Genomic DNA, 25,036 nt, shown 5'->3' on the forward strand with positions numbered 1-25,036 from the left:
GAGTGCCACGAAAATGGCTTTCTGATTCTCCACATAAATTAAATAGCCCCACACGAGGCCCCCACTGCAGCAAGCAGCTAGCTCAGTGATAGATTAGTCATGGTTAGGAAGAAGATGGCCAGAATTCAGACTGATCTGAAAAAACAAAAGAACTAAGAGTGCTCAAAAAACCCAAAGAAGGCCAAGGCGTAAAATCAACTAAACATCCCATGGATGGTTTGGTTGTAAGAGGGCCATGGGAGAGCAGGGCACTGAAGCCTAACTCCTTGCTATTTGGGGCCTTCCCCCTCTTACAAAACAGTTAAGAATCAATTGACTTCGAGAACTGTTGTGGGTGAAACAGGCATCTGGACAGTAGTGTAGGGCAGCAGGGACCTAAAGTGGGTGTAAACTTCATCTTTCATTGACATCAACCCAGTTAATTGGCACACCTGACTTGGGGTAACAAACAAGAAAAAAAATGGTAATGGGAAACAACCAGGAAATAAAATACTCCTTACTTGCTGCAACAGCAAAAATCCTCAAATAGCCGCTCATTTGAAAGGTTACAGTTAAAACCCAGTAGACTATCTAATACATGCCCACATAAGAGAAAAACCTAAATCAATTCAAGATGGGGAGAGATGGAACAAGGGAGGGGGCAGAGGGGAGGAGGGAGGGAAGGAGGAAGGAGATGAGTGTGCTCCCTCTTAATGTGCACAAGGTTAGGGTATAGGCACACCTCTTGGGGGTGGGACACAATTATAAGAGGGACTCCACCTAACAAATGCAAACATAGTAACCTATTTCTTTGTACCCTCAAATTAACCTGAAATTTAAAAATAAAGCTAAAACCTCAGTGATACCAATTCTCTCTATAAGGGACTTAAAACGAGATGGAAACTAAAGGCTCAGGAACAGCTAGCTCTCCTTCAGCAGTAAGTAGCAGTGCTTCAAAACCACAAGTCAGCAGATTATCAGCCCCTACCCCCAAGAGGTATAATTAAAGGTCATTTTTTTTTTTCAGTTTTAAAAGTATATTCCTGATTCCCTTTCTCTCCCCCTGCTCCCTTCCCTGAATGCTGATACAAATAAACCACCAATCACATTCTAGAACAAAACTACCCTGGGTTCTACCATAGGAAGAATCTAAGCCAAGATGAAGGCTAATAGATGGCTGGCTCTAATCCAGTGGCTCTCAACCTGTGGGTCGAGACCCCTTTTAACAATGAAAATACACTGTGGCCTTAGGAAGGTTGAGAACCACTGCAGTCTAATCCCACACTCTCCCCATCCTGGACTCCTCCTTCCCCAACTTGGCCATGAAGTTCCGATGGAAGGGCCTAGTCATTTTCAAGCTCACATATTTGTACAAAAATAGGAACACTGTAAATGTTCAGACAGCAAAGTGAAAGGATTATCAGCTAGCTCCAATTATACCAACAGATCTTGTCCTTTGGTTCCAGGCATCTTCCTGGCATCTGAAATCCATTTCTGAAACTCAACCAAGGGCATTTTTTATAACATTCCTCCCTCCTTCATTCTCTCTGAAGCGTGCACTGAAGAAAACCCAGTAATAAACGTATGTACTCACTGGCTTTCAGGTTTTATTCTTGTCACTATCACACAGCATAAACATACCTCAATGAGGTAAGTCACAGCCTCTTGTTTCACTCAGTACGTGTTCTCATCCGTGTTTCCAAAAAGCAAGCAATTTAATTCTGTAGTTCTGATACCTAACAGCCTACCACTTATGAAGCCATCGCCACGAAGACTTTACTTACTCTGTTCCGGGACCATGCTAATCCTCATATTAATCCATTTTGCAAATGAAGAGATTGATGGGTAAAGTTAAGTAAACTGTGTATGGTCACACAACTAGTCAACAATGATGGCCACAATTTGAATGCAGATCTGACTCCAAATTCCATGCCCTTAACCTCAACACTAGTACAATGCTGCCTCTCCTGATCTGTACCACATTCTGTGGCCTCCATTTCTTATTTCGTGAATGGAAGGGTCACATTAGGTAATCATGAAAGTTTCTTCCATTTCTAACACACTGTAATTCCACATACAGAAATACTAGGTACTTTAAGCATATAAACAAATGAAACAAGATGATTTTTGTGATCTAGGAACTAAACACAGTGGAAAAAATTTAAATGGAAAATGTTTCACGGAGGAACTACCATTTCACTAAAAACTGAAGGGCAAGAAGGAAAGCAGAGATACACGCCTATTCATAACTTCTTCAACAGACTAACTCATCTATTCTATCTCCCCAAAAGTTATCATTGTGGGCCAGTTTACATACAGATGTGCCCTACTCTGTTGTTCCAAAGTAGTAGATAATGGACTACAGAGAAACCAGCTGCATAATTACCCAATAAGTAAAGCAACTCAATAGGGCAACACAATCCTACCCACATGCAAATAGAAATGTTTACAAGCTTGAGAATCAGCTGGGAATGGACTCCCTTCTATAAAAACACAGACTTGCATCTGCCAGCTGAAATCTACCGCCCCCAAAATTAGCTATTACATAAGCAACAGAAACTTCTGAGAATATTTTCCCCAAATTCTATAAAATTCTGGCTTAAAAAAAAATTGTCAAGTTTCAAAACCAATACCCAAACTAAAGAGAGTGAACAGGGAGTCTTTCACATTCAAACTGCTGTGTCTGTGAATGATATATCTCTGTCAGTGCAATCTCAAACTGTACTCATAAGGAGTATACCATCCTACCACTTCATGGCACATACTGAAAATACACCAGCTTTTCATATAGGTAATTACCAGTCCTGAAATTGGCTATCAAACTGAACAGGAAATTTAAAAACAAATCAATTACAAACCAAGATGGACAGATCAAAGACACGCACACCATTCCATTACAGACCCTGATCACTAAACTAGGTCAGAGCAATAAAGAATTCAGCCACCGGCTTGGCACCTGTGGCTCAAGCAGCTAAGGCACCAGCCACATACATCTGAGTTGGCGGGTTCGAATCCAGTGCAGGCCTGCCAAACAACAATGATGGCTGCAACCAAAAAATAACGAGGTGCTGTGGTGGGCACCTATAGTCCCAGCTACTTGGGAGGCAGAGGCAGGAGAATTGCTTGAGCCCAGGAGTTGGAGGTTGCTGTGAGCTGTGATGCCACAGCACTCTACCCAAGGGGACAGCTTGAGGCTCTGTCTCAAAAGAAAAAAAGAAGAAGAAGAATTCAGCCACCCACAGGCTGCTACACCACTCAATCCAAAATCCAAAAGAAAAAGGAAAACCAGAGTTGGGAAATCTAAAAACTCAGCTATACAATCTCTACTAAAAATAGAAAGAACTAGCCAGGTATGGTTACAGGTACCTGTAGTCCCAGCTACTTGGGAGGCAAAGGTAGGAGGATCACATGAACCCAGGAGTTTGAAGTTGCTGTGAGCTAGAAATACACCACCGAACTCTAGCCAGAGCAATAGAGTAAGACTCTGTCTCCGGAAAAAAAAGAAAAGACAGCTAAATGGGCAAAATAAAATGAATAGACGTTTCACTAAAGAAGATATATAAACAGCTATTAGGCATATTAAGATGCTTAACATCAACAGTTATGAAATAGTCAAATTAAAAATATTAAAAGATGTTTCTACACATCTACCAAATCACCCTATTAATGTACTTGAATTCTTAATTCTCTATCTCTCTCTCACATACACATATACAAACTCCCCCAACTCCAGGCTCAGAAAGAATCAAAGTGACAAGTACCAAAATTTAAGAAAAAATTAAATTACACCAATTTACACTGTTAAAGAAGGGGGCATCGGGTTCGACTTACTGTAGGAGGCCAACATTATCCTGATCCTAAAACTAAAGAAAGACAGAAAGAAGAATAAAAGTCAAGCCCTTTATAAATACAGACTCAAAAATCCTTAACAGAATATTACCAATTCATATTCAGGAATATAAAAAACAATAATACACAATGATCAAATAGGGCTTCTCCTACGAATGCAATGTTAATTTAATCAATACAAATCACCACATCAAATAAGTTAAAGGAAGTAAGGGTGCGCTCATAAGTCAGTGGTTATGGTGCCGGCCACATGCTACTGGGCTGGTGGGTTCAAATCCAGCCTAGGCCTGCTAAACAAACAAACAACAACAACAAAAAAAAAATAGCCAGGCATGTTCCTGGCACCTGTAGTCCCAGCTACTAGGGAGGCTGAGGCAACAGAATCGCTTGAGCCCAAGAGTTTGAGGTTGCTGTGAGCTGTGATGTCATAACACTCTACCAAGGGCAACAGAGTGAGACTCTATCTCAATAAAAAAAAAAAAAAAGAAGGGGGATGGCATCTATAGCTCAAGCGGCTAAGGCACCAGGCACATACACCAGAGCTGACCGGTTCGAACCCAGCCCAGGCCTCCCAAACAATAATGACATTACAACCAAATAATAGCTAGGCACTGTGACGGGCACCTGTGGTCCCAGCTACTTGAGAGGCTGAGGCAAGAGAATCACATAAGCCCAAGAGTTTGAGGTTGTTGTGATCAGTAATAGTTAATGTGATGATTTGTATTGATTAAATTAACATTGTCTCCAAAAAGAAAGGGGTAAAAGGAAAAAATTCACAAATATCTCATTAGATGCAGAAGCAGTATTTGCAAAACCTCAACACCCATCTATGATTTTTAAAAAAACTTCTCAGCAAGCTAGAAATAGAAAGGGAACTTCTGGCTCAGCGCCTGTAGGTCAGTGGCGAGGGCGCCAGCCAGGCACATACACCAGAGCTGGTGGGTTCAAACCTAGCCCTGGCCTGCCAGACAACAATGACAAACAACAACAACAAAAAAAAAGCCAGGCATTGTAGTGGGCACCGGTAGTCCCAGCTACTTGGGAGGCTGAGGCAAGAGAATCGCTTAAGCCCAAGAGTTAGAGGTTGCTGTGAGCTGTGGCACTCTTACCGAGGTTGACATATCTCAAAAAAAAAAAAAAAGTAAAGAAAGGAAACTTCTGTCCCCTGATAAAAGGAAACTACAGAAAACTTATGGCTACCATCATAAAGAAGTGTGAATGTCTAAATGCTTCCCCTAAGACAGACAACAAGACATTCTCAGTTCTTACTAGTGCTGTCCACACAGTTCTGGTAGCCCTGGGCAGCACAAGGTAAGAAATAGAAAGAAAAGGAATACAGATGAGATAAAGTTAGGGAACCTTTGTGAACAATAGGAATCTACAAAAAACCTTACTAGAAATGTGTGATTTTAGCAAGGTGGCAGCTTACAAGGTCAATATACAAGAATCCATTACGTTACACATTTCTTCTATCCACTATAACAGACAATTGGAAGCTGAAAATTCAAATATTTACAATAGCCATCAAAAACATGAAATAATGGGGCCAGGTGCGGTGGCTCACACCTGTAATCCTAACACTTGGGAAGTGGAGGTGGGTGGATTGCTTGAGCTCATGGGTTCGAGACCAGCCTGAGCAAAAGTGAGACCCCACCTCTAAAAATAGCCAGGCGTTGTGGCAGGTGCCTGTAGTACCAGCTGTTCTGGAGGCTGAAGCAATAGAATCGCTTGAGCCCAGGAGTCTGAGGTTGCTGTGATATATGACGCCACAGTACTCTACCATGGGGGAAAAAGTGAGACTCTGTCTCAAAAAAAAAAAAGAAAAGAAATATTTAAGGATAAATTTAATAAAATATGTGCAAGGCTTGTACACTGAAAATCAAAAAACTTGCTTGAACAGAAAAACTAAAGATTTAAAGATGCAGAGATACACTATGGTAATACAACAGCTTAATACCATTAAATATCAACTCTCCTCCAAACAAGGAAAAAATCAAAGTTACAGTGCAACTTAACCAACAGTAGCCACATGCATGTATGACTCATAGAAAAGTATAAAACTGAATGTTCCTGAGCAGCTCCATCTGTTTCTCTCCAGAGACATAAAATAATTGAATTCTGTTCACTGCCAATGTTTAACACTCTGGAACTGTTGTCTAACTGCATGTCCATTAGAGGCACACTGGTTACTCCAAACAAAAAAGTGATTAGGGCATACCGACTTTATACTAGAGTTGCAAAATGAAAGGCAGAGAGGGATGAAAAAAACTAACTACTCTGGAAAAGGAAAAGCTATTAAAAAAAAACTGAGCCTCTAAACTGAAACAAAATTTGGAAAGACCTTGTACAAACCACTTAATCTCTCTAGGTCTCTGTTTATTCGTCTATGAAACAAACTCTATAATCTCCATGCTAATGTTTAAACCTCTCTGTTCAGGAGTCTAAAGTGTTCTGGCCAAAGTTTACGTGCATACTTATTAACAGATGAATTATTTAATGCATGTTATTTTAATAGTCATAGTATTCTTGGACTGGAAAAAAAGATGTCAAACAATAAATCTGTATCTTGCTAGTGGAAGATCCTCCAGAAACAGCCTACCAGTGATAACTCAGAAATGCAAAAAATCAATCACTGAAACAATGGCAGCCATGTTTTCAAGTAGCTATTCTAGAAGCACACTTAGGGATAAATGTTTGGGGTATGAGGGAAAGCCTGACAATTCATTAGGAATGAAAGAGAAAAAAACGTCATTCTGGACAGATAAAACTCTATGCATATTCACTGAGCCATAAATAACTCATAACTGTTTAGGGGAACAATTAATGACAACTCAGTAAGGCACAAGATACTCTGGGGATGCTGTACGAGAGAGAGGGAGGGGGTGGGCAGGCTCATGCAGTAGGCAAGATAAAATTCAATATCACTCAAACATATATTGAGTACCTAACTAGGTACCAAGTATTGAATATATGTAATGTATAGATTTAGAATCAACTGTAACAAATAAAGGTAGGAAAGATGTACTACAGCAGAAGCACTTGTAAAACGTACTACACTAAACTCCAAATGGAGAGTCAACGGCATTAACAGATGTGTCATTAACACAGCTGTGTATGTGTGTGTGGTTAATACTACAATAGATGTACAGTGTGCAAAGCAGAGCAGGTGATGGCTAATTCCAAACACCTATTTACAATCAACGGTAAATTCTGAGAATTTACCCAAGTAAACACAGACAAAATTTAAAAAGGTTGGAAACAAAGTGAAGGGGCTGGTAAGGGAAATAGAAACCACGCTGTAAAAAGTGATGTAAAAAAAAAAGTGAAACTAGAGAGCTTTAACTTAAAAGATCTATGGATCATTTAGACTAAAGGATTTTAAGTTTCTCTTAACTCCAAAATTCCAAAAATCAACAAATGAGCAAAAATTTAAAAACCTTATTTCTGGTGTTTCAAAGGCTTTATTCAGGTCATTGTTGTCACCAATAAAATGTACTGTGCACCCAATACGATGAGTAATGTCCAAATCTAGACAGTACTAAAAAGGGATAAGATGCTGAATCCTCCAAAGATTTCATGTAGGACTAAAATCCAAATATTTGCCTTCAAAGATCTCTGCTCTACTACAGAAACAGAAGACAGATCCATAAACAGGAACACAGTAAGGTTAAAAAGTAATAAATGCCTAAGGATCAATAAAGATAATTATAAGTAAGTTTAGGAGAAAACTATACAGTTAAGTCTCTCTGGTTTTCTCATTAACCTACATGTAAACTAGTAAAAGAAGAAAAAGAAATGGGGTAAGCAAATGAAACGTCTAAACCTTCATAACTTTCCATTAGAAAGATCCTTGATAAAAAGGATCAAGGATCCTTAAATTCGTTAAATTCTAGCTACACTGCTTCCTTGCTGTCTCATTTTGAGCTGGCCACTACAACTCTGAGCCACAGACTTCTGTGAGATGAATAGGAACCTACCAGTTTTAACCTCCCTCTTTGAAATTCCTTAAGAAGAATTACACACACACACACAAATACAAAGTTAGAAATGACCTAGAATAACTGGCTATGATAAAACCAAACAAATATAAAAAAATGTGAAAGGTTATTATATAGATTCTTTTAAGTTTCAAAAACTCATGAAATGTTAAGTATTCTCCTCTACAAGAAAATGGACAACAGGGCCCAAAGAGCTTAGGTAATGAATGACACCCTGGCTAAGTGGTAAACTTTGTGGAGTCAATCTGACTCCAAAGCTCCTCCTTTTTTAATTCTAGACTTTATCACCTCCCCAAATCTGCAAATAGATTTCTAACATCTATTTATGACACATACTGGTACACACATGTGGATGGGCAAAGGCAACAAGAAGAACAGGCAAAGAAGAGACATGAATATTTATGAAGAGGAAAATCATAGGTCAGGTAAAACAGAATAGACAGAAGCATCTCCCCCTCCACAACAGACCCTAATCCTTTGGCTGCTTGATCATAGAGGCTGTGTGGGAGGGCAAGAGGTGATCTTCATGAGAGAACCAAAGGCAGCAGTTATTTTAAAATTTTAACAATTATTGGCCTCATCAGTACATACTAGCTGGGTGTGAACATACAAGTATGCATTTCTAAAAGGTTAAGGGGAGAATCACCGGTATCTGGCTTCCACAGTCAGTCAAGGCACATTAACAACAACTGATTACCAAACAAACAACCCCCAGCACTGCTATCAGCAACATCCCTAGGATAAAAAAGCAAAGACCCAACAAAAGCCTCCCCAGATGATGCTCTCTGCCAAGGCTGACTCCACTAGCAATAGAACTCACTGCCTTTGATGTCCCGGGTCTAGCTCAAATGCATCAGTCCCCTTTTTGCCCTTTCTCAGAAACAAGAAGAGGGTAGCAAGAAAGCAAAGAAAACGGCAGAGGGAAAAGCAGCACACATGAAAAGATCCAGTGTTCACTACAGACCTCCCAAAGAAACCAGCCCCAGCACGTTTCAAAAATACCACATTCTACCATTCTGTGCAATTTAACCTTGGCTGCAACTTAATCTACTGATCTCCTAACCGTGTAGATTTGTATGACCCAGAAAGAAAACCAGAGGGATTGAAATCAGTCAGGCTTGTTAAAACCAGACATTTGGGAAGAAGACGGTCGAGCCACAATTCTTCCCAGGCTCAATGCACAAAGCATCATCCATTTCACTTTATTTCTTACAAACAATGTCAGAAAGTAATGATTTCTACTTAATTCTTTCATTAAATTTAGAAAACATTTAACCTTTATTTGTCCAATTTTGTTTTCTCTATTCCATTCTCTTTCTAAAACACCAATTACATCCACATTATAAACCTTTTTTTTTTTTTTTGGTTTTTGGCCGGGGCTGAGTTTGAACCCACCACCTCCAGCATATGGGACCGGCGCCCTACTCCTTGAGCCACAGGCGCCGCCCTAAATCTTTTTTTTTTTTTTTAATTGACCCACATTTTTATCAGGTTCTGTTCATTTTTATGTAAGTTCAATGTAAAAATGAAGACAAAAACTTAGACATAACACAGTGTGACAGATAACTAACAATGAAAGTATTTGTTCTCTACTGCTGTTGAACACACTACCACAAACTTAGTAGCTTAAAACAACAAAAAACTTTGTTTACAGTTCAACAGGTTAGATACCCGATATGGATTTCACTGGGCTAAAAAGCAAGGTATCAGTTAGACAACATTCCTTCCTAGAGCCTCTAATGGAAAATGTTTCCCTGCCCTTTTCTGCAGCTTCTATAGGGCACCTCCATTTCTTAGTTGTGGTCCCTCTATCGATCTTCAAAGTCAGCAAAGTCAAATTTCTCTGACCCTTCTTCAATCATTCATCTCTCTCTCTCCCCGCCTTATCCATGGAACCTATGAATATTTCTTCCTTAAACAGCAAAAGGGTCTTTGAAGATCTAATTAAGATTAAGTATCTTGAGATGGACAGATTATCTTGGTTACTCAAGTGGGCTAGTCTAATCACACAAATGTTTAGAAGCAGAGAACCTTTCCTGGCTGTGGGCTGATTAAGATCTGGGTGGTGCAGGCCACCAAAATGCCCGAGGGCCCATCTAGTTTTTTTAATAGTACCCTCATCTATCTAGCCAAAGTAAAAATCTTGTTAGACTTCTCCTCAGTCTTCATTCCCAAGTGTATCAGATCACTACGTTCTAGCTATGCTACCTTCGAAGTATTTCTCAAATTTGTCCTTTCCTCTCCATCCATATTACCACTGCTTTCTTGGGCACACATGACATACTATTTTAATGCTTACAGACTTTCAATGGCTGTTAACATCTGGAGTGGAGTTTAAATTCTGTACTTTATAATTCTTTTTACCCTTCTGACCTTACCTCCTGTTCCTCTCCCACACACATTCACAATTTTGCTACGAAACTTGCAGCAGTTTTCTGCATATTCTCTGGAGTTTTATGTGCACATGCATTTGCAACTATTGCCAATTCAGCCTGGAAAGTGCATGCCCCCCCCCCCCCACCAACACACACACACAGCTTATCCTGCATTTGTACCCATCATTGTAATGGGTTCTTAACAAGATACGGCTGAAGTTCACTTGTGCAACAGAGATGGATATGTGGGTCTAAAGTTCATGAAAAGTCTTGATTACGAAGTCATTACTACATAGGTTATCATTTGTGCCATAAGGATAGATGAAATCTCCTAGAAAGTCTATGCGGACAAGTAATGCCCCACGCAACAGTCTCAAGAAAAATATTTAGAAAAAAGCCAGAGAAGTTGGAGGAACAAGACACTGGTGTGACATAAGTCACTAAGAGGAGACACTACAGCAACAAAGCAAGATTAGGGCTTATATTAATAATATGATGATGCCCCAAGGAACCATGCACAATTTAAACTGCGTGAGGCACATGCCTCACCCTTGAAGAGACCTACTTCCATTTAGCAAACACTCAAACCTCTCTTCATGGAGCTTTGGCTTAGAAAGCTTGAATAGGGCATGAATAAGATAGTCACAACTCAAAGCTATCCTCTACCGAATGGCAGAGTTCTGTAAAAGAACAGTAAATGAAAAAAACCTGAAAAAAAGGCAAATTATTTGGTTTGTTACCATGCAACAAATGAATAAAATTAATGAATAAAATAGGCAAGGCCTGAAGAAAGAGCTGTGTCCAAGTACAGAGTGACATACAGACCACTCCAAGGAGTCAAGGCTACAGCCAGACCACACCATGCTGAGAAAGGTGGGTCACCACCCTTCCACTTCTGCACCTGCCCACTAGATGCAGACCCCTGCTTCCCAAAAGGAAGGAAGGAAGGAAGAGTCCTCTTTCAGAAACTTCTCTGGATATATAGTTTTAAACGTCTTTAAATTCCTTTTAATTTTAAAAAGAATGTATCCTCTTCAATTCTGGAGGACAATTTCTTACCCCCAAAGAACCTGACACTGTACATGTAACAGTAAGCCCTCAAACACAGTGAGAAAAAGCACTTTGGTGTCAGAGAACTAGATCAAAGTTCCAGATATGCCTCTATTTAGATAAATTACTTTTAAAGACTGATTTAAAGATGCAGATAGAGGATAAATTACTTCTATGAATTCTGGGGCAATTCATTCAACCTCCCCTAAGGTTCAGGTTCCTGGTCAGTAAAAGGGGAATCATGACATTCTTGCACTCTTTAATCCTTCGGAGGATTAAACAAGAAAATGTAACTAGAATTCCTAGCTATAGTCTGTGCCTGGCACACAGTAGATATTATAGTTATTATTATTATTAAAATATTGAATGGACTGAGGAATACCTCCCCAAATCCTTAACCTCATAAAACTTTTAGGGAAGGTTCATGGGCTCAAAAGCTTATAGCCAATAATTTCACATAAGCTGAGTAGGCCCATCTTAGACTGAAAAGCTGCGGACAGGAGCTATAATAGAAAATGAGAGCAGTGAGGGTCCTATAGACTGAAGTAGTACAGTGCTTACTACTTGGATTCTGATTAAGAAGGAGTGCTCAGCGTTAATTTTCATCTCTAGCACCTTATTAACAGTCATCTCCAATCCAATGCAGAAAGTCCTGTTTAACTAAAATATTTAGTGTATATATATCCAAGTGACTAAACATTTCAACATCTCCAATTTTGCTTACATGAAGGATAAACTTAACAAAAGTTTAAAGTGGAAAGCTAAAAAGGGTATGATTCTTTAATCCAAAAATGAGCTAAACCTTGGGGAAATGCCATGGACTACAAAAAAGGCTTTTCTGGGTTTTTAATTATGTTTGAGACACACAAATAAGGAAGATCTAAGACTTACTGCTCAGAGAAGTGATGTACAAAACAAAGTGCACAAGAGAATTCTTTATTGTATGCACCCCTTTTCCACCAATGAGAATGACCTGCAGAACAAATAACAGCAAAGAAAGGATCAGGGGTCCAAGATACCCAAACATTGTCACAGTGCCTCACTTCAAGGAATTTGTCCCGGGCCAGAAAGATATACTTACCAAATCCTGAAAGAAGATTATTTAAGAATAAAAGAGATGGAAGATTAGAAAGGGACTACAGTAGCTTGCAGTGAGAAATCAAATTCCATAATCTGTATTTACTGAGTTTTATCTCAATGTCAGATACAAATTTTTAAGGGCTGGTTTGTGAGCCATAAAAAGGAAAGCAATAATCTGAAAGGCCAGCACATATCTACAAATAAGACATGTCAGAATTCTTTTTTTGTTGCTGTTAATAGTCATTCACAGGATGGTAACAGAGATTAAGGAAAACTGGAAACATTATACCTGAATTCGAGCAAAACCCAGCCTAACTACCCCAGCATACTGCTGTGAACAAATTGAAGAAATCAGAGTTCAGAGGACACAGTGGTTTCAGGTACAAGAATATTATGACTATTAGCCTGAGCATGAGCAAGACCCCATCTCTATTAAAAACAGAAAAAATTAGCCAGGCATGGATGCCTGTCATTCCCACTACTCAGGAGGGAGGCAGGAGGATCACTTGAGCCCAGAATTCGAGGCTGCTGTGAGCTAGGGTGATGCCACAGCACTCTAGCCTGAGCAACATAGTGAGACTCTGAAAGAAAAAACAAATCAAAAAGAATACTATGAGTGAAATTCCCCCTCTCTCAGTGCATTTGTCTGCCTTGGCTCTAGGTAAAAGTATTTTGCTTTTCTAGGATTTGGGAAAACATTGTGATAGGGAAAGAATATGCTCTGAATCCCACTGTTGCCATCTACAACCCTACAATTTTTCTACAAAGGAAAATGAGTAACTGATAACTATCTACAAGAACTTTTTTTTAATAGGCAACTCCAACTCTTTCCTACCCCTACCTCTGTCCAATTCTTATGAACACATTTACCAATGACTTGAAGAATGTAGTGATCAGGGCGGTGCCTGTGGCTCAAGGAGTAGGGTGCTGGCCCCATATACCAGAGGTGGCAGGTTCAACCCCAGCCCTGGCCAAGAAAAAAAGAAAAATGTAGTGATCAAATAACCGTATCTACAGACTACATGAGGTTCATGAAGAATGCAACTACATTGGCGGCGCCTGTGGCTCAGTGAGTAGGGCGCCGGCCCCACATAGTGAGGGTAGCGGGTTCAAACCCGGCCTCAGCCAAACTGCAACCAAAAAATAGCCGGGCGTTGTGGCGGGCGCCTGTAGTCTCAGCTGCTCAGGAGGCTGAGACAAGAGAATCGCTTAAGCCCAAAAGCTGGAGGTCGCTGTGAGCTGTGTGACATCATGGCACTCTACAAAGGGCGGTAAAGTGAGACTCTGTCTCTACAAAAAAAAAAAGAATGCAAATACATTAAAAGGCAATGTGAACCCTGAAAAGTGAAAAGCATGTACCAAAGATATGCACGAGAAGCCAACCGTACCAAGACAAAATTAAATATGGGTACACATGAGGCACATACTTCTGTCAAAACACCCAAATAGATAGAAAATAGAACAAATCTATCAAAAAGCAGCATTTACAGAAAGAGACCTGTGATTTGGGGTGGCCAATAACATCACTTTTGTCCATAAGAGGAAAGGTCAAGGAAGAGGATAATCTGGTTCAATTTCTTGTTGGCTATTAAGAGACCAAACAAGAAAAGAAAAGTAAGCTTCAGAGAGCTTAACTGAGTGACTTGAGATAAAATGTTTATTAAATGTCAGGATGACAGCTAAGGGTGCAGGGTTTCGTTTCAGATGATAAAAAGATTCTAAAATTGATCACAGTAATAAGTTACACAACTGTGAATATACTAAAAGCCAGAGTATTGTACACTTTAAATGGGTACAATTTAAATTGAATGGTATGTATTTAAATGGGTACAATTTAAACTGAATGGTAAGTTGTATCTCAATAAAGCTGTTTTCTACAAAAAAAGAATTAAGAATCAAATCCAAGCCTGTCCATTGTATTGAAGAACTCATTTAAAATAATAATAAATTATTTAAAAAAACAAATCAGAGGTTCTGTTTTCTGACACACATTCACTTCTTTTAGTTTAACTCATTCTTCCATTCCTTCCTTAAGGTTCAAAAAGAAACATAAAAAACATTAAGGCCTGTCACATAGCACACCAAAACCCAATGAAGTCATGGAAACTATGGTTCAAGTCTTCCCACACGTTGTTTGACTTGGCATTGACTTTGCTCCAAAACAAAAAGGGAACCTCACTTACCTGGTTTGCATTTCTAAGGGTATAACCAACTTCCACAGAAGCTACAAGAATATGATCCAATACATTCTTCAAAGTTCCATTGAAGGCCTGCTGCCCTGATGTTGTAGTCCATACTATACCCCAACTCCACTTCCTGCTCTCTATTTCAGAAGAATGGTTACTTCTATTCAGGCCACATAATTTTCTACTATGTACATGTACCAGAATGCTACTTCCATCATCTCACATTGCATAAAGGTTATACATTCATTGATCTAGTAATTACAGAGTTCATACTACAGGCTAGGAGAAATACAGGGTCTTATGGAGACAATGCTGAGTCCTCAGAAGACTGCTCTTCTAGTAAGGGACAAAATTAAATAATCATACAAATAAGCAAAAAAGTGAAACAATATTACAAAGGTGAGAGGTATATGGTATTATGATGATTCCCTGAGGGTGTAAATGTTCGTAGTGAGAGCTAAGAAACAATTAATGGGCAAAAAAGAAGAATCTTCCAGGTACAGGCAGAAGAGAGTATAGCAGGGCAGAGTAGGTGAATATGGACGATAAATGAAGCCAAATGTGGCTAAAGCAAACAGAACCAAAGAGAAGAAGGGGAAATGAGGCTGGAAAAGGCACAGGTGCCAGACATTAGGGTCTACCTTGGTGCTTTTCAGCCTTTTTATCTCGTGGCATACTGAAATCTATAGTTAAATTTCTGCAGCACACTTCAATTATGTTGATAAATATATATATATATATATATACACATATATATGCTTACTATGCTTTGAACTTCTTTTAAAAATAATTAATGATCTTTAAAATTTTTTGCAGCACACCTAAGATCCTCTCATGGCACACCAATAGTTGAACATCACTGGTCTAGGACGCCACCTGTAGCTCAGTGGGTAGGGCACGGGTCCAATATACCAAGGGTTCGAACCCGGCCCTAGCCAAACTGCAACAAAAAATTGCCGGGCCTTGTGGTGAGCGCCTGTAATCCCAGCTGCTCGGGAGGCTGAGGCAAAAGAATCACCTAAACCCAGGAGTTGGAGGTTGCTGTGCACTGTGACACCACAGCACTCTATCAAGGGTGATAAAGTGAGACTTTCTTTCTGAAAAAAAAAAGAAAATCACTGGTCTACTTAGACCCAGTCAATCCTATTAGTCTTTATATAGGCATGAGAGTCATCATCACATTTTGACTTTAGAAAGGTCACTTAGTTATATCACAGACCAAAGAGTAAAGACGTAGATACAGTGATTCCAGGTGGAAGGCTGCGGCAGTTCACATCAGATGAACAGCTGGGCCTGCAGTGTAAAGGGCATGGACATGTTTCCAGAAGCAACAATATCAGAGTTAAAAGGAAATGTTGATAATGTGGTTCCAATCTGCTTCGATATTACAGAAAAGGAAAATGAAGCCCTAAAAAGTAACTTGTTCAGCAGTAGAATTGAATGGGAACTCGACTGACTCCCCAGTCCCCCTACCACTACCAAAAGTCTTTTCCTATATATTACTTCTATTTTTTGGCCCCTTCTGAAAATTTCTAATGATTACAACAGTTAGCTAGAGAATGGGAATGCAAATGAACCACAGCTCATTGTCAAACCCCAGTGTGGTCCATGAAGAACACAGCTAGTAGTACCCACATGGATGAGCAGAATGAGGAAGAAAGCAAAAGGCGCAAAACCTATTACTTCCACGACTCCACTTTCCACCTATCTACAACCAAAAAGCACACAAAGCTGCCCCAGCTTTCCCCAAAGGCCAGAGCAAGGAAAAAGGAGAGGGGAAATTAAATCACTTTTTGCTCATGGGTTTGAAAATACTGGTAAGCAAAGGCAACGATTTTGAAAGTAAGTTTTAACTGAGTTATTAGACTCCAAATATACTAAATTACTATGTGGACCCATTTAGGATAGATACTAGAGTACAGATAATAATAGCTAATAACTAAAGATTGAGTTTAATTAGTACTAGGCTCTGACTCTGCACCTGTAACTTAGTTGCTAGGGCACCAGCCACATACACGGGAGCTGGCGGTTTCAAATCCAGCCCAGGCCTGCCAAACAATGATAACTACAACAACAACAAAAAATAGCCGGTGTGGCGGGTACCTGTAGTCCCAACTACTTACTACTTGGGAAGCTGAGGCAAGAGAACAGCTTAAGCCCAAGAGTTTGAGGTTGCTGTGAGTTGTGATGCCACAGCACTTTACTGAGGGTGACATAGTGAGACTCTTGTCTCACAAAAAAAAAAAAAATCAGTACTAGGCTCTGTTAAAAGGGTTTTTTATACTAAGAAATCATTTAATCCTCATGGATTAAATGTGTGTGATGGTGTGTGAGGTGTGATGGATTTTAAAGGCAATCCTCTTCATCAGAGCCAAGAGCTTTAGGAGGAAAAAGGACATGTTTATTTCACCAGGCAACCTTCGACCTTCCCCTTCCCTCAGTTTCAGCTATCACTTATATGCCGATCACTCTCAATTTAACACTCTATATCCACGTTCCCTCCTAGGCTTCATAACTAAATCCAGTGCACCTGATAGCCATCCACCTAACTTCATTCGTTGCCCTTTATCTTATTAATAGTCTCACCTCAAGCTTTCATACATTTCCTTCATTCTGTGTTGTAGCTCAACAAAGCCACAATGTTTCCCTATCCATCCCTACTGCTCCAGCCCTCAGCCTCTCCACTGGACCACAGCTTCCCAGCCATTCTCCCTGCTCCTCGGGAGAACACAAGGTTTGACTCCCCACAATTTGGTTATATATGTCAAATCTCTGATTAAATCCTTCCAAGGACCTCTTGATTTCCTCACAGTAGGGCAAAATTCCCTAGTCCTAAATCATTACCTTTATTTTTATTTCCTGCTGCCACCATAACTCTAGCAATAGCACGTCACTTATTTACCATGTCAAAATGAAGATGTGGAACATTTCCAATGCAAAGAAATAATAAATGTTTGAGGGGGCGGCGCCTGTGGCTCAGTCGGTAAGGCGCCAGCCCCATATACCGAGGGTGGCAGGTTCAAACCCGGCCCCGGCCAAACTGCAACCAAAAAATAGCCGGGCCTTGTGGCGGGTGCCTGTAGTCCCAGCTACTCGGGAGGCTGAGGCAAGAGAATCGCTTAAGCCTAGGAGTTGGAGGTTGCTGTGAGCTGTGACACCATGGCACTCTACCGAGGGCCATAAAGTGAGACTCTGTCTCTACAAAAAAAAAAAAAAAAAAAAAAAAAATGTTGAAGACTAAGAATAAATAAATGGACAGAAAATTCAGGTACTGTGTCATTACAAGGGAAAAAATATAAACAATTTTTGGCTTTCTCTGTTCCTGCCTTAACTAAATTAATGAAGTTAGTTAATCTCACAGTTAGTTGACATCTTTCTGCCCAAGTCAGTCTGTAAGTACCGTAATAAAGAATAAGTCAGTGCTGGGCAGTGCCTGTCGCTCAGTGAACTGCCACGGCTGGCAGTTCAAACCCAGCCCAGGCCAGGCCAGCTAAAACTACGACGGGGAGGTGCCTATGGCTTGGTGAATAGGGCGCTGGCCACATATACCAAGGGTGGCAGGTTCAAACCTAGCCCTGGCCAAACTGCAACAAAACAAAATAGCCAGGCATTGTGGCAGGCGCCTGTAGTCCCAGCTACTTGGAAGGCTGAGGCAAGAGAATCACTTAAGCCCAGGAGTTGGAAGTTGCTGTGAGCTGTGATGCCACAACACTCTACTGAGGGCAACAAAAATGAGTCTCTTTATAAAAACAACAACAATAGCATTGACAACTGCAACAGCAACAATTAAAAAAAAAAAACAAATAGCCCAGTGTTGTGGCCAGTGCCTGTAGTCCCAGCTACTTGGGAGGCTGAGGCAAGATAATCGCTTAAGCCCAAGAGTTTGAGGTTGCTGGGAGCTATGATGCCACGGCACTCTACCCAGGATGACAGTTTGGGACTCCATCTCAAAATAAATAAATAAATAGAATTAAATGACTGCTTATTAGAATGCAGGTAAGAAAATACAACTAGGCTCGGTGCCAGTAGAGCAGTGGTTACCCTGCCAGCCATATACACTGAGGCTGGCAGGTTCAAACCCAAAAGGTGTGGCACACACCCAGCCCACCCCCCGCCCCTTCTCTGCTCTTCCTTTCCCCACTCCTACCTACCTCCTTTCTCTCTCTGCTCTCCACTTCCTCTACCCCCAACGTGTCCTTAATTGCCCTCATATCAAAATTGAGTAGAGTATTTTTTTTAAATGAAGACATACAAAATGAGAACTTACAGTTGCATGGTAAAAACAAAAAGGAAGAATATGATCAGTGTGCTTTCTTTTTTCCTCCTGTAAACTCGTCAATAGCTTTTTATTCCAGTAATAATTAGATTTTTATACATACATAAAAATGAGTTGGAGTGGCTCAGCACCTGTAGCTCAGTGGCTAGGGTGCCAGCCATTTACACCAGAGCTGGCGGGTTCAAATCTGGCCTGGGCCTGCCAAACAACAATGACAAATTCAACCAAAAAATAGCCGGGCGTTGTGGCGGGCACCTGTAGTCCCAAATACTTAGGAGGCTGAGGCAAGGGAATCACTTGAGCCTAAGAGTTTGAGGTTGCTATGAGCTATGACGACACGGCACTCTACCCAGGGCAACTTAGACTCTGTCTCAAAAAAAAAAAAAGAAAGAAACAAAATATCTCAAATAACTAAACTTCCTGGGTAAATTATTTCTGCATCAATGATTACCAAAAATCATCAGATATATCGAGTTACTTTTCTGCTCAAAATTAGAATGTATCAACCAGTTTCGTCTTATCCCAACTTTTAGGGATGCCTTTATAGCCTACAACCCCACCTGTGACCTCTGGAAATTTATTAATAAGATTTAGAGATGAAGCCCCTTTCACCTCACTTGGTAAGGTGCCAAGTTGTTCACCATTTTCTTTAGTACTGTAGGGGCCTCAAAAGCAATTCTCACAAGCTATGCTAAATGAATATTCACTAGTTACTCAGCATGTTTAAAAACATAAATAACCTTAAGGAGGTTCATTCCAAAGAACTGCTTTGATCAGATAATTTCCCAGTTCTTATCAGAGATCACAGGATAAGGGCCTTTTGACTGAATAAGCATATGGAAGATGAAGGAACAGAAGGGAAAAGTGCATTTAAAGTATTACATATTTTAAAAGACAAAACATTAAATGGAAAATATACATGACCCTGTGCAACTTCTCTCTACCTTAATTTCCTCAGCTGTAAAACAGATTTCAAAACAGCTATGATGAGGGTACCATATGAAGAGCTAATACTATGGTAGTAGAAATCTCCAAGGGCAAAGGGGCTGAAAGAAAGCCTCTAGGAAATAAAAGATTCAAGAAGGAAAGTAGAAGGCCACAAAGAGAAAAGTTCATTTACAGGAAAGTGTTGCTACAGTCATGATGTTAGTTAGCCTCACTAAATTTTAACTAAATTATAATCCCTTTCCCACAAACCCTCTGTGATTGTTTCTTCTGAAAAAGATTAAAACTGATTCTGTGGTCCTTCCTAGACATCCTAAAAGGATTATGTTTTGTTTGTTGGCAATTCACTAAACCATTAACAGCTTTTCTTCTCAATTTTTCTAAACACATGAAAAGCAAAAGTGATAATCAATGGAAGATTTTACTTTAAAAAACTGCTTGCTTCCCTGTGGATTCCTTCGGCATCAAGGTCAAAGTTTCCCTGGCTATAGAACAGGAGATGAAATCATTTCACTTTGTATTTCTTTGAGGATTTCTTTTCCACACTTCCTAAACCACCTTTTATCATCCTTCATCCTGATTCACTAGTCCAAACGTACTAAGGCAATCGCTGCAAACTGAGGACCTGTGGTTGTTTTCTGGTTTCTGTTTGAACAAGCCTGATTTAGTAGTGAGGTGATCCTCTCTAGCCTGAGTTCTAATGTTCATCCCAAACACAACATCTGCCAGGAATAAATATAGTTCATATAACAAGTAGCTGGTTCAAGTAAAAAGTCCTAAATCACTAAATAGAATAGTTTAGCAATTAACAGAGCAGGTTAATATAAAGAAGTCTGCTGCCTAACTGTCCAGAGTCCAAACATTTCACCTCCCCTTGTACTCATAGCCCCAAGCCTTAGCCTGAATCACTAAGAGAAAAATTGCTTGCCACAGATGTCAATCAGGGGGAAAACCCTAGATTCCTGTACAAACATACCTACTACCTTTCTGTTTTCAAAAAGGATACCATAGTAACACAATAAACAACAGATTAGAATAAGCTATGTTATTTGATAAAGTGAGCATGTTAATGGAAGTTCTGGCTGTCAAGAAGGCACAGGAAGTCATAAACGCCTACATGAAGAAGGAAAAATGAGGCTCCAGGACCACAAATATCCTATACACGTGCAGGCATACACTATTTTTTTTTTTTTTAAATACAAAGAGAACACAGACACAAACAGTTGATGCTTGTTACCTACTAACACAAATGCAAATACAAATATGCACCACGTAATGACTTCAGTTAACAAAAACCACATGTACAAAAATAGTCCCATAAGATTATGATACCAGAGCAGCACCTGTAGCAGTGGGCAGGGCACTGGCCACATACACTAAGGCTGGGAGATTTGAACCGGCCCAGGCCTGCTAAACAACAATGACAACAACAACAACAACAACAAAAAATAGCTGTGAACCGTGACGCCATGGCACTCTACCTAGGGAGACAGCTTGAGACTATTTCAAAAAAAAAGAGGGTGGCACCTGTGGCTCAAAGGAGTAGGGCGTCAGTCCCATATGCTGGAGGTGGTGGGTTCAAACCCAGCCCCAGCCAAAACCATAAAAAGAGAGAGAGAGAGAAAGAAAAAGAGAAAGAAAGAATAAGAAAAGCTACTTGGGAGGCTGAGACAAGAGAATTACTTAAGCCCAAGAGTTTGAGGTGGCTGTGAGCTGTGTCGCCATAGCACTCTATTGAGGGCAACATAGTAAGACTCTGTCTCAAAAAAAACAAAAAAGGCTCGGTGCCTGTGGCTCAAGCAGCTAAGGCGCCAGCCATATACACCTGAGCTGGCGGGTTCAAATCCAGCCCGGGCACGCCAAACAATGATGGTTGCAACCAAAAAAACTGACGGGCGTTGTGGCAGGTGCCTATAATCCCAGCTACTTGGGAGGTGGAGGCAGGAGAATCGCTTGAGCCTAGCAGCTGGAGGTTGCTGTGAGCTGTGATGCCACAGCTATGTCTCAGAAAAAAAAAAAAAAAATTAAAATCAAAAAAAGAAAAGATTATTTACTGTGTTTTTTACTGGACCTTTTTACGTTTCCATTTTTAAATGCACAACTGCCTCCACTGCTCAGCGCTGTGACACGCTGTGCACGAGGTGTGCAGCTCAGGTGCGAGAGCCTAGGTGTGTTGCAGCTATACCACCTAGGTTTGTGTGAGTGCACACTGGGATGTCACACAATGAAGAAATGCCTAATGAGGCTTTAACTTCTCAGAGCATGTCCCCATTTTAAGGAACACATGACAATAGTTTCAGGGTTTGCTATTGAAAGGTGCTAAGAAGTGAAGACAAAGGTTCTTTTTTTTTTTTTTTTTCAAGAGACAGAGTCTCACTTCATCACCCTTTCCTTAAATAATCATCCCTATGGCAGACACTCTGTGACCATAGCACCAGAAATTTACTTCATGGTTCCACTAACACAAAACACAAGAAATGCTGATAAACCACAAAAGGATCTCTGTTGAGCAGGTAATTCATTTTATAGATGAGGAACATAAGTGGACTGCCTCAGAACCCACAGCTGGTTACTAATGCTTAATAAACTGAAACTGATGATGACAGCAATCCGACTTAAGGAATTGTCCTTATTAAAAATCCAAACTCTCAGCTTGGCACCTGGAGCACAGTAGTTACGGCACCAGCCACATGCACCGAGGGTAGTGGGTTCAAACCCAGCCCAGGCCAGCTAAAAACAACAATGACAATTGCAACAAAAAAATAGCCTGGCGTTGTGGCAGGTGCCTGTAGTCTCAGCTGCTTAGGAGGCTGAGGCAAGAGAATTGCTTACCCCCAAGAGTTTGAGGTTGCAGTGAGCTGTGACGCCACGGCTCTCTACCCAGGGTGACAGCTTGAGATTCTGACTCAAAAAAAAAAAAAAAAAAAAAACCCAAACTCTTTTTTTTTTTTTTTTGTCTTTCTGTTCAGCTAATAAATATCCAAGTTAAAGCTGGGGGTCTCAAAAAAAAAAAAAAAAGCTGGGGGTCTCAGAGCTGAAAGTGCAATACAGAAAAGAAGAAACAAGTCTTAATTAGAGCAGGACATGGAAGATCTTGACAGGAGCAAGAATAGGACGACTATTTCATCCTTTCTTCTTTTATAGCCTTTTCAAATCATGAAAGGAAGAGAAAAATCCCACAGATTAACAAGTTTAACAGAAGATGCTTACATTTTCTCCAATTTTTACATCAATCACCTACTTACTAGCTGAATGACATGGGGAAAACTATTTAACTCATCTAAAAAAGAAAAAGAAGGAGGGAGGGTGAACACTGGGAGAAAATTAATTTTTAATACTATTTAATGTAATTGTAATACTTAATAGTGCTTTCTGAGGTTCAAGTCCTGGCTTACAATAGATGCTCACCAAATATCAGCTCCCATTCTCTTCCCTTCCAAGGACAAATGTAAGAAAACAGGCCTGAAACCGTCAGTAGATCCAAAATACTGTTTGTTCCAAGAAACGATGTCCAGAGTCCCTGTATCAATCACACAAAATTAAAAGTATTGCCGAGCCAAAATCTGGGAAGTGGTGATAGAAGACTTTTTTCTCCATACTTGTAGTAATTTCTAAATGTTTCTGTAATAAACAGGTTTTACTTTTATAGTTAAAAACCTATTTGCAAAAGGAAAATAAAATGTTTTAAGAATTTCATCATTTTCACATTAGAACTATTTTTAACAACTATTCAGTAGGATAGCTCATACGAACCTAGGCTTACCCAACCCTAACTGTGTGTTAAGATTAAGATTTCACAATCATCCTTAGGGGGAGAGGATAATAGAACATCTTCATAACAAAAGCCAACTGGCCAAATCCCTATTCCTTGTTAACAAAGGCTCTATGTATGTCTTAAGTCAGAATCAAGCAAAGTAAATCATGTTACAAGAGCTCCCTACAGTAAGGCCAAGACCCAAGACAAATCTCTTTCCTCATTCTCCCCCCCCCCACCCCGCCCCGATTCAGCCAGAAAATGGAGGGTTATGTTCATCAACGTTTTATAAGATTGAGAGGTAGTAATATATAGCTTACTGGGGGGAAAAAAAACTTAGAGTCTTGTCAATAGCCAGGGGCAGTGGGACACACCTGTAATCCCAGCACTCTGGGAAGCAGAGGTGGGTGGATCACCTGAACTCATGACTTCTAGACTTGCCTGAGCAAGAGCAAGACCCCACCTTTAAAAATAGCACAGTGTTGTGACTGGCACCTGTAGTCTCAGCTATTCAGGAGGCTGGGGCAAGGGGATCACTTAAGCCCAAGAGTTTGAGATTGCTGTAAGCTATGACACCACAGCACTCTACCAAGGGCAACAAAGTGACATCCTGTATCAAAAGAATAAATAATTAATTAAACAAATAAATTAAAATAAAGTCTTATCAATAAATGGCACCAGAATAAGCAAATATTACTTGCAAAAAAAAAAAAAAATGAACTTGGCAGTGCCTGTGGCTCAGTGAGTAGGGCGCTGACCCCACATACACCCAAGATGGTAGGTTCAAACCCGACCCTGGCCAACTGCAACAAAAAATAGCTGGATGTTGTGGCGGGCACCTAGTCCCAGCTACTCAGGAGGATTAGGCAAAAGAATCACCTAAGCCCAAGAGCTGGAGGTTGCTGTGAGCTGTGACGCCATAGCACTCTACCAAGGGCGACAAAGACTCTGTCCCTAAAAACAAAAACAAACTTAGATCCTTAATTCATACCATACACAAAAATAAAAGCAAACATGGACCACAGATATAAACATAAGAACTACAAATATAAAACTTTTAGAAGAAAACAGGAGAAACATCTTTGTAATCTTAGGTAAGGCAAAGATCCCTTAGATCTGACACCAAATGAATGACCCAAAAAGGAAAACATGATACACTAGGCTTTACTGAAATTAAAACTTTTCCTCTTCAAAAGATGCCCATCAAGAAAAGGAAAGAGGGCAGACGCAGTGGCTCACGCCATAATCCTAGCAGGTGTATAGCTTGAGCTCACAAGTTCCAGACCAGCCTGAGCAAAAGTAAGACCTTGTCTCTACTAAAAATAGAAAAACTAAGGCAAGAGGATCACTTGAGCCCAAGAGTTGGAGGTTGCTGTGAGCTATGACATTATAGCATTCTACCCAGGGTGACAGCTTGAAACTCTGTCTCAACAACAAAAAATAAAAACACAAAGATACATCACACAGACTAGGAAAAAATATTTGCAAATCATATATCTGTAAAGAACCTATATCCAGATATTCTAAGGAACTCTTTTTTTTTT

At 40.1% G+C, this 25,036-nt stretch overlaps 1 protein-coding gene across 10 annotated transcripts in view; it reads right to left on the bottom strand.

The window, feature by feature from the left end:
• Positions 1-25,036, bottom strand: part of AKAP13 (A-kinase anchoring protein 13) — a 317,276-nt gene that overhangs the window by 251,265 nt on the left and 40,975 nt on the right. For 8 of the 10 annotated variants that reach the window (XM_053581741.1, XM_053581740.1, XM_053581739.1 and 5 more), the window contains exon 1: positions 12,143-12,180. The exons of the other annotated variants lie outside the window; for them this stretch is intronic. In XM_053581741.1, coding sequence (XP_053437716.1) covers position 12,143 — 1 coding nt within the window. In that variant the 5' untranslated portion in view covers positions 12,144-12,180. Of the gene's footprint in view, positions 1-12,142; positions 12,181-25,036 lie in introns of those variants that run through there. 10 annotated transcript variants of the gene reach the window in all.

The sequence above is a fragment of the Nycticebus coucang genome, chromosome 2, assembly GCF_027406575.1.
Source record: "Nycticebus coucang isolate mNycCou1 chromosome 2, mNycCou1.pri, whole genome shotgun sequence".
NCBI lineage: Eukaryota > Metazoa > Chordata > Mammalia > Primates > Lorisidae > Nycticebus > Nycticebus coucang.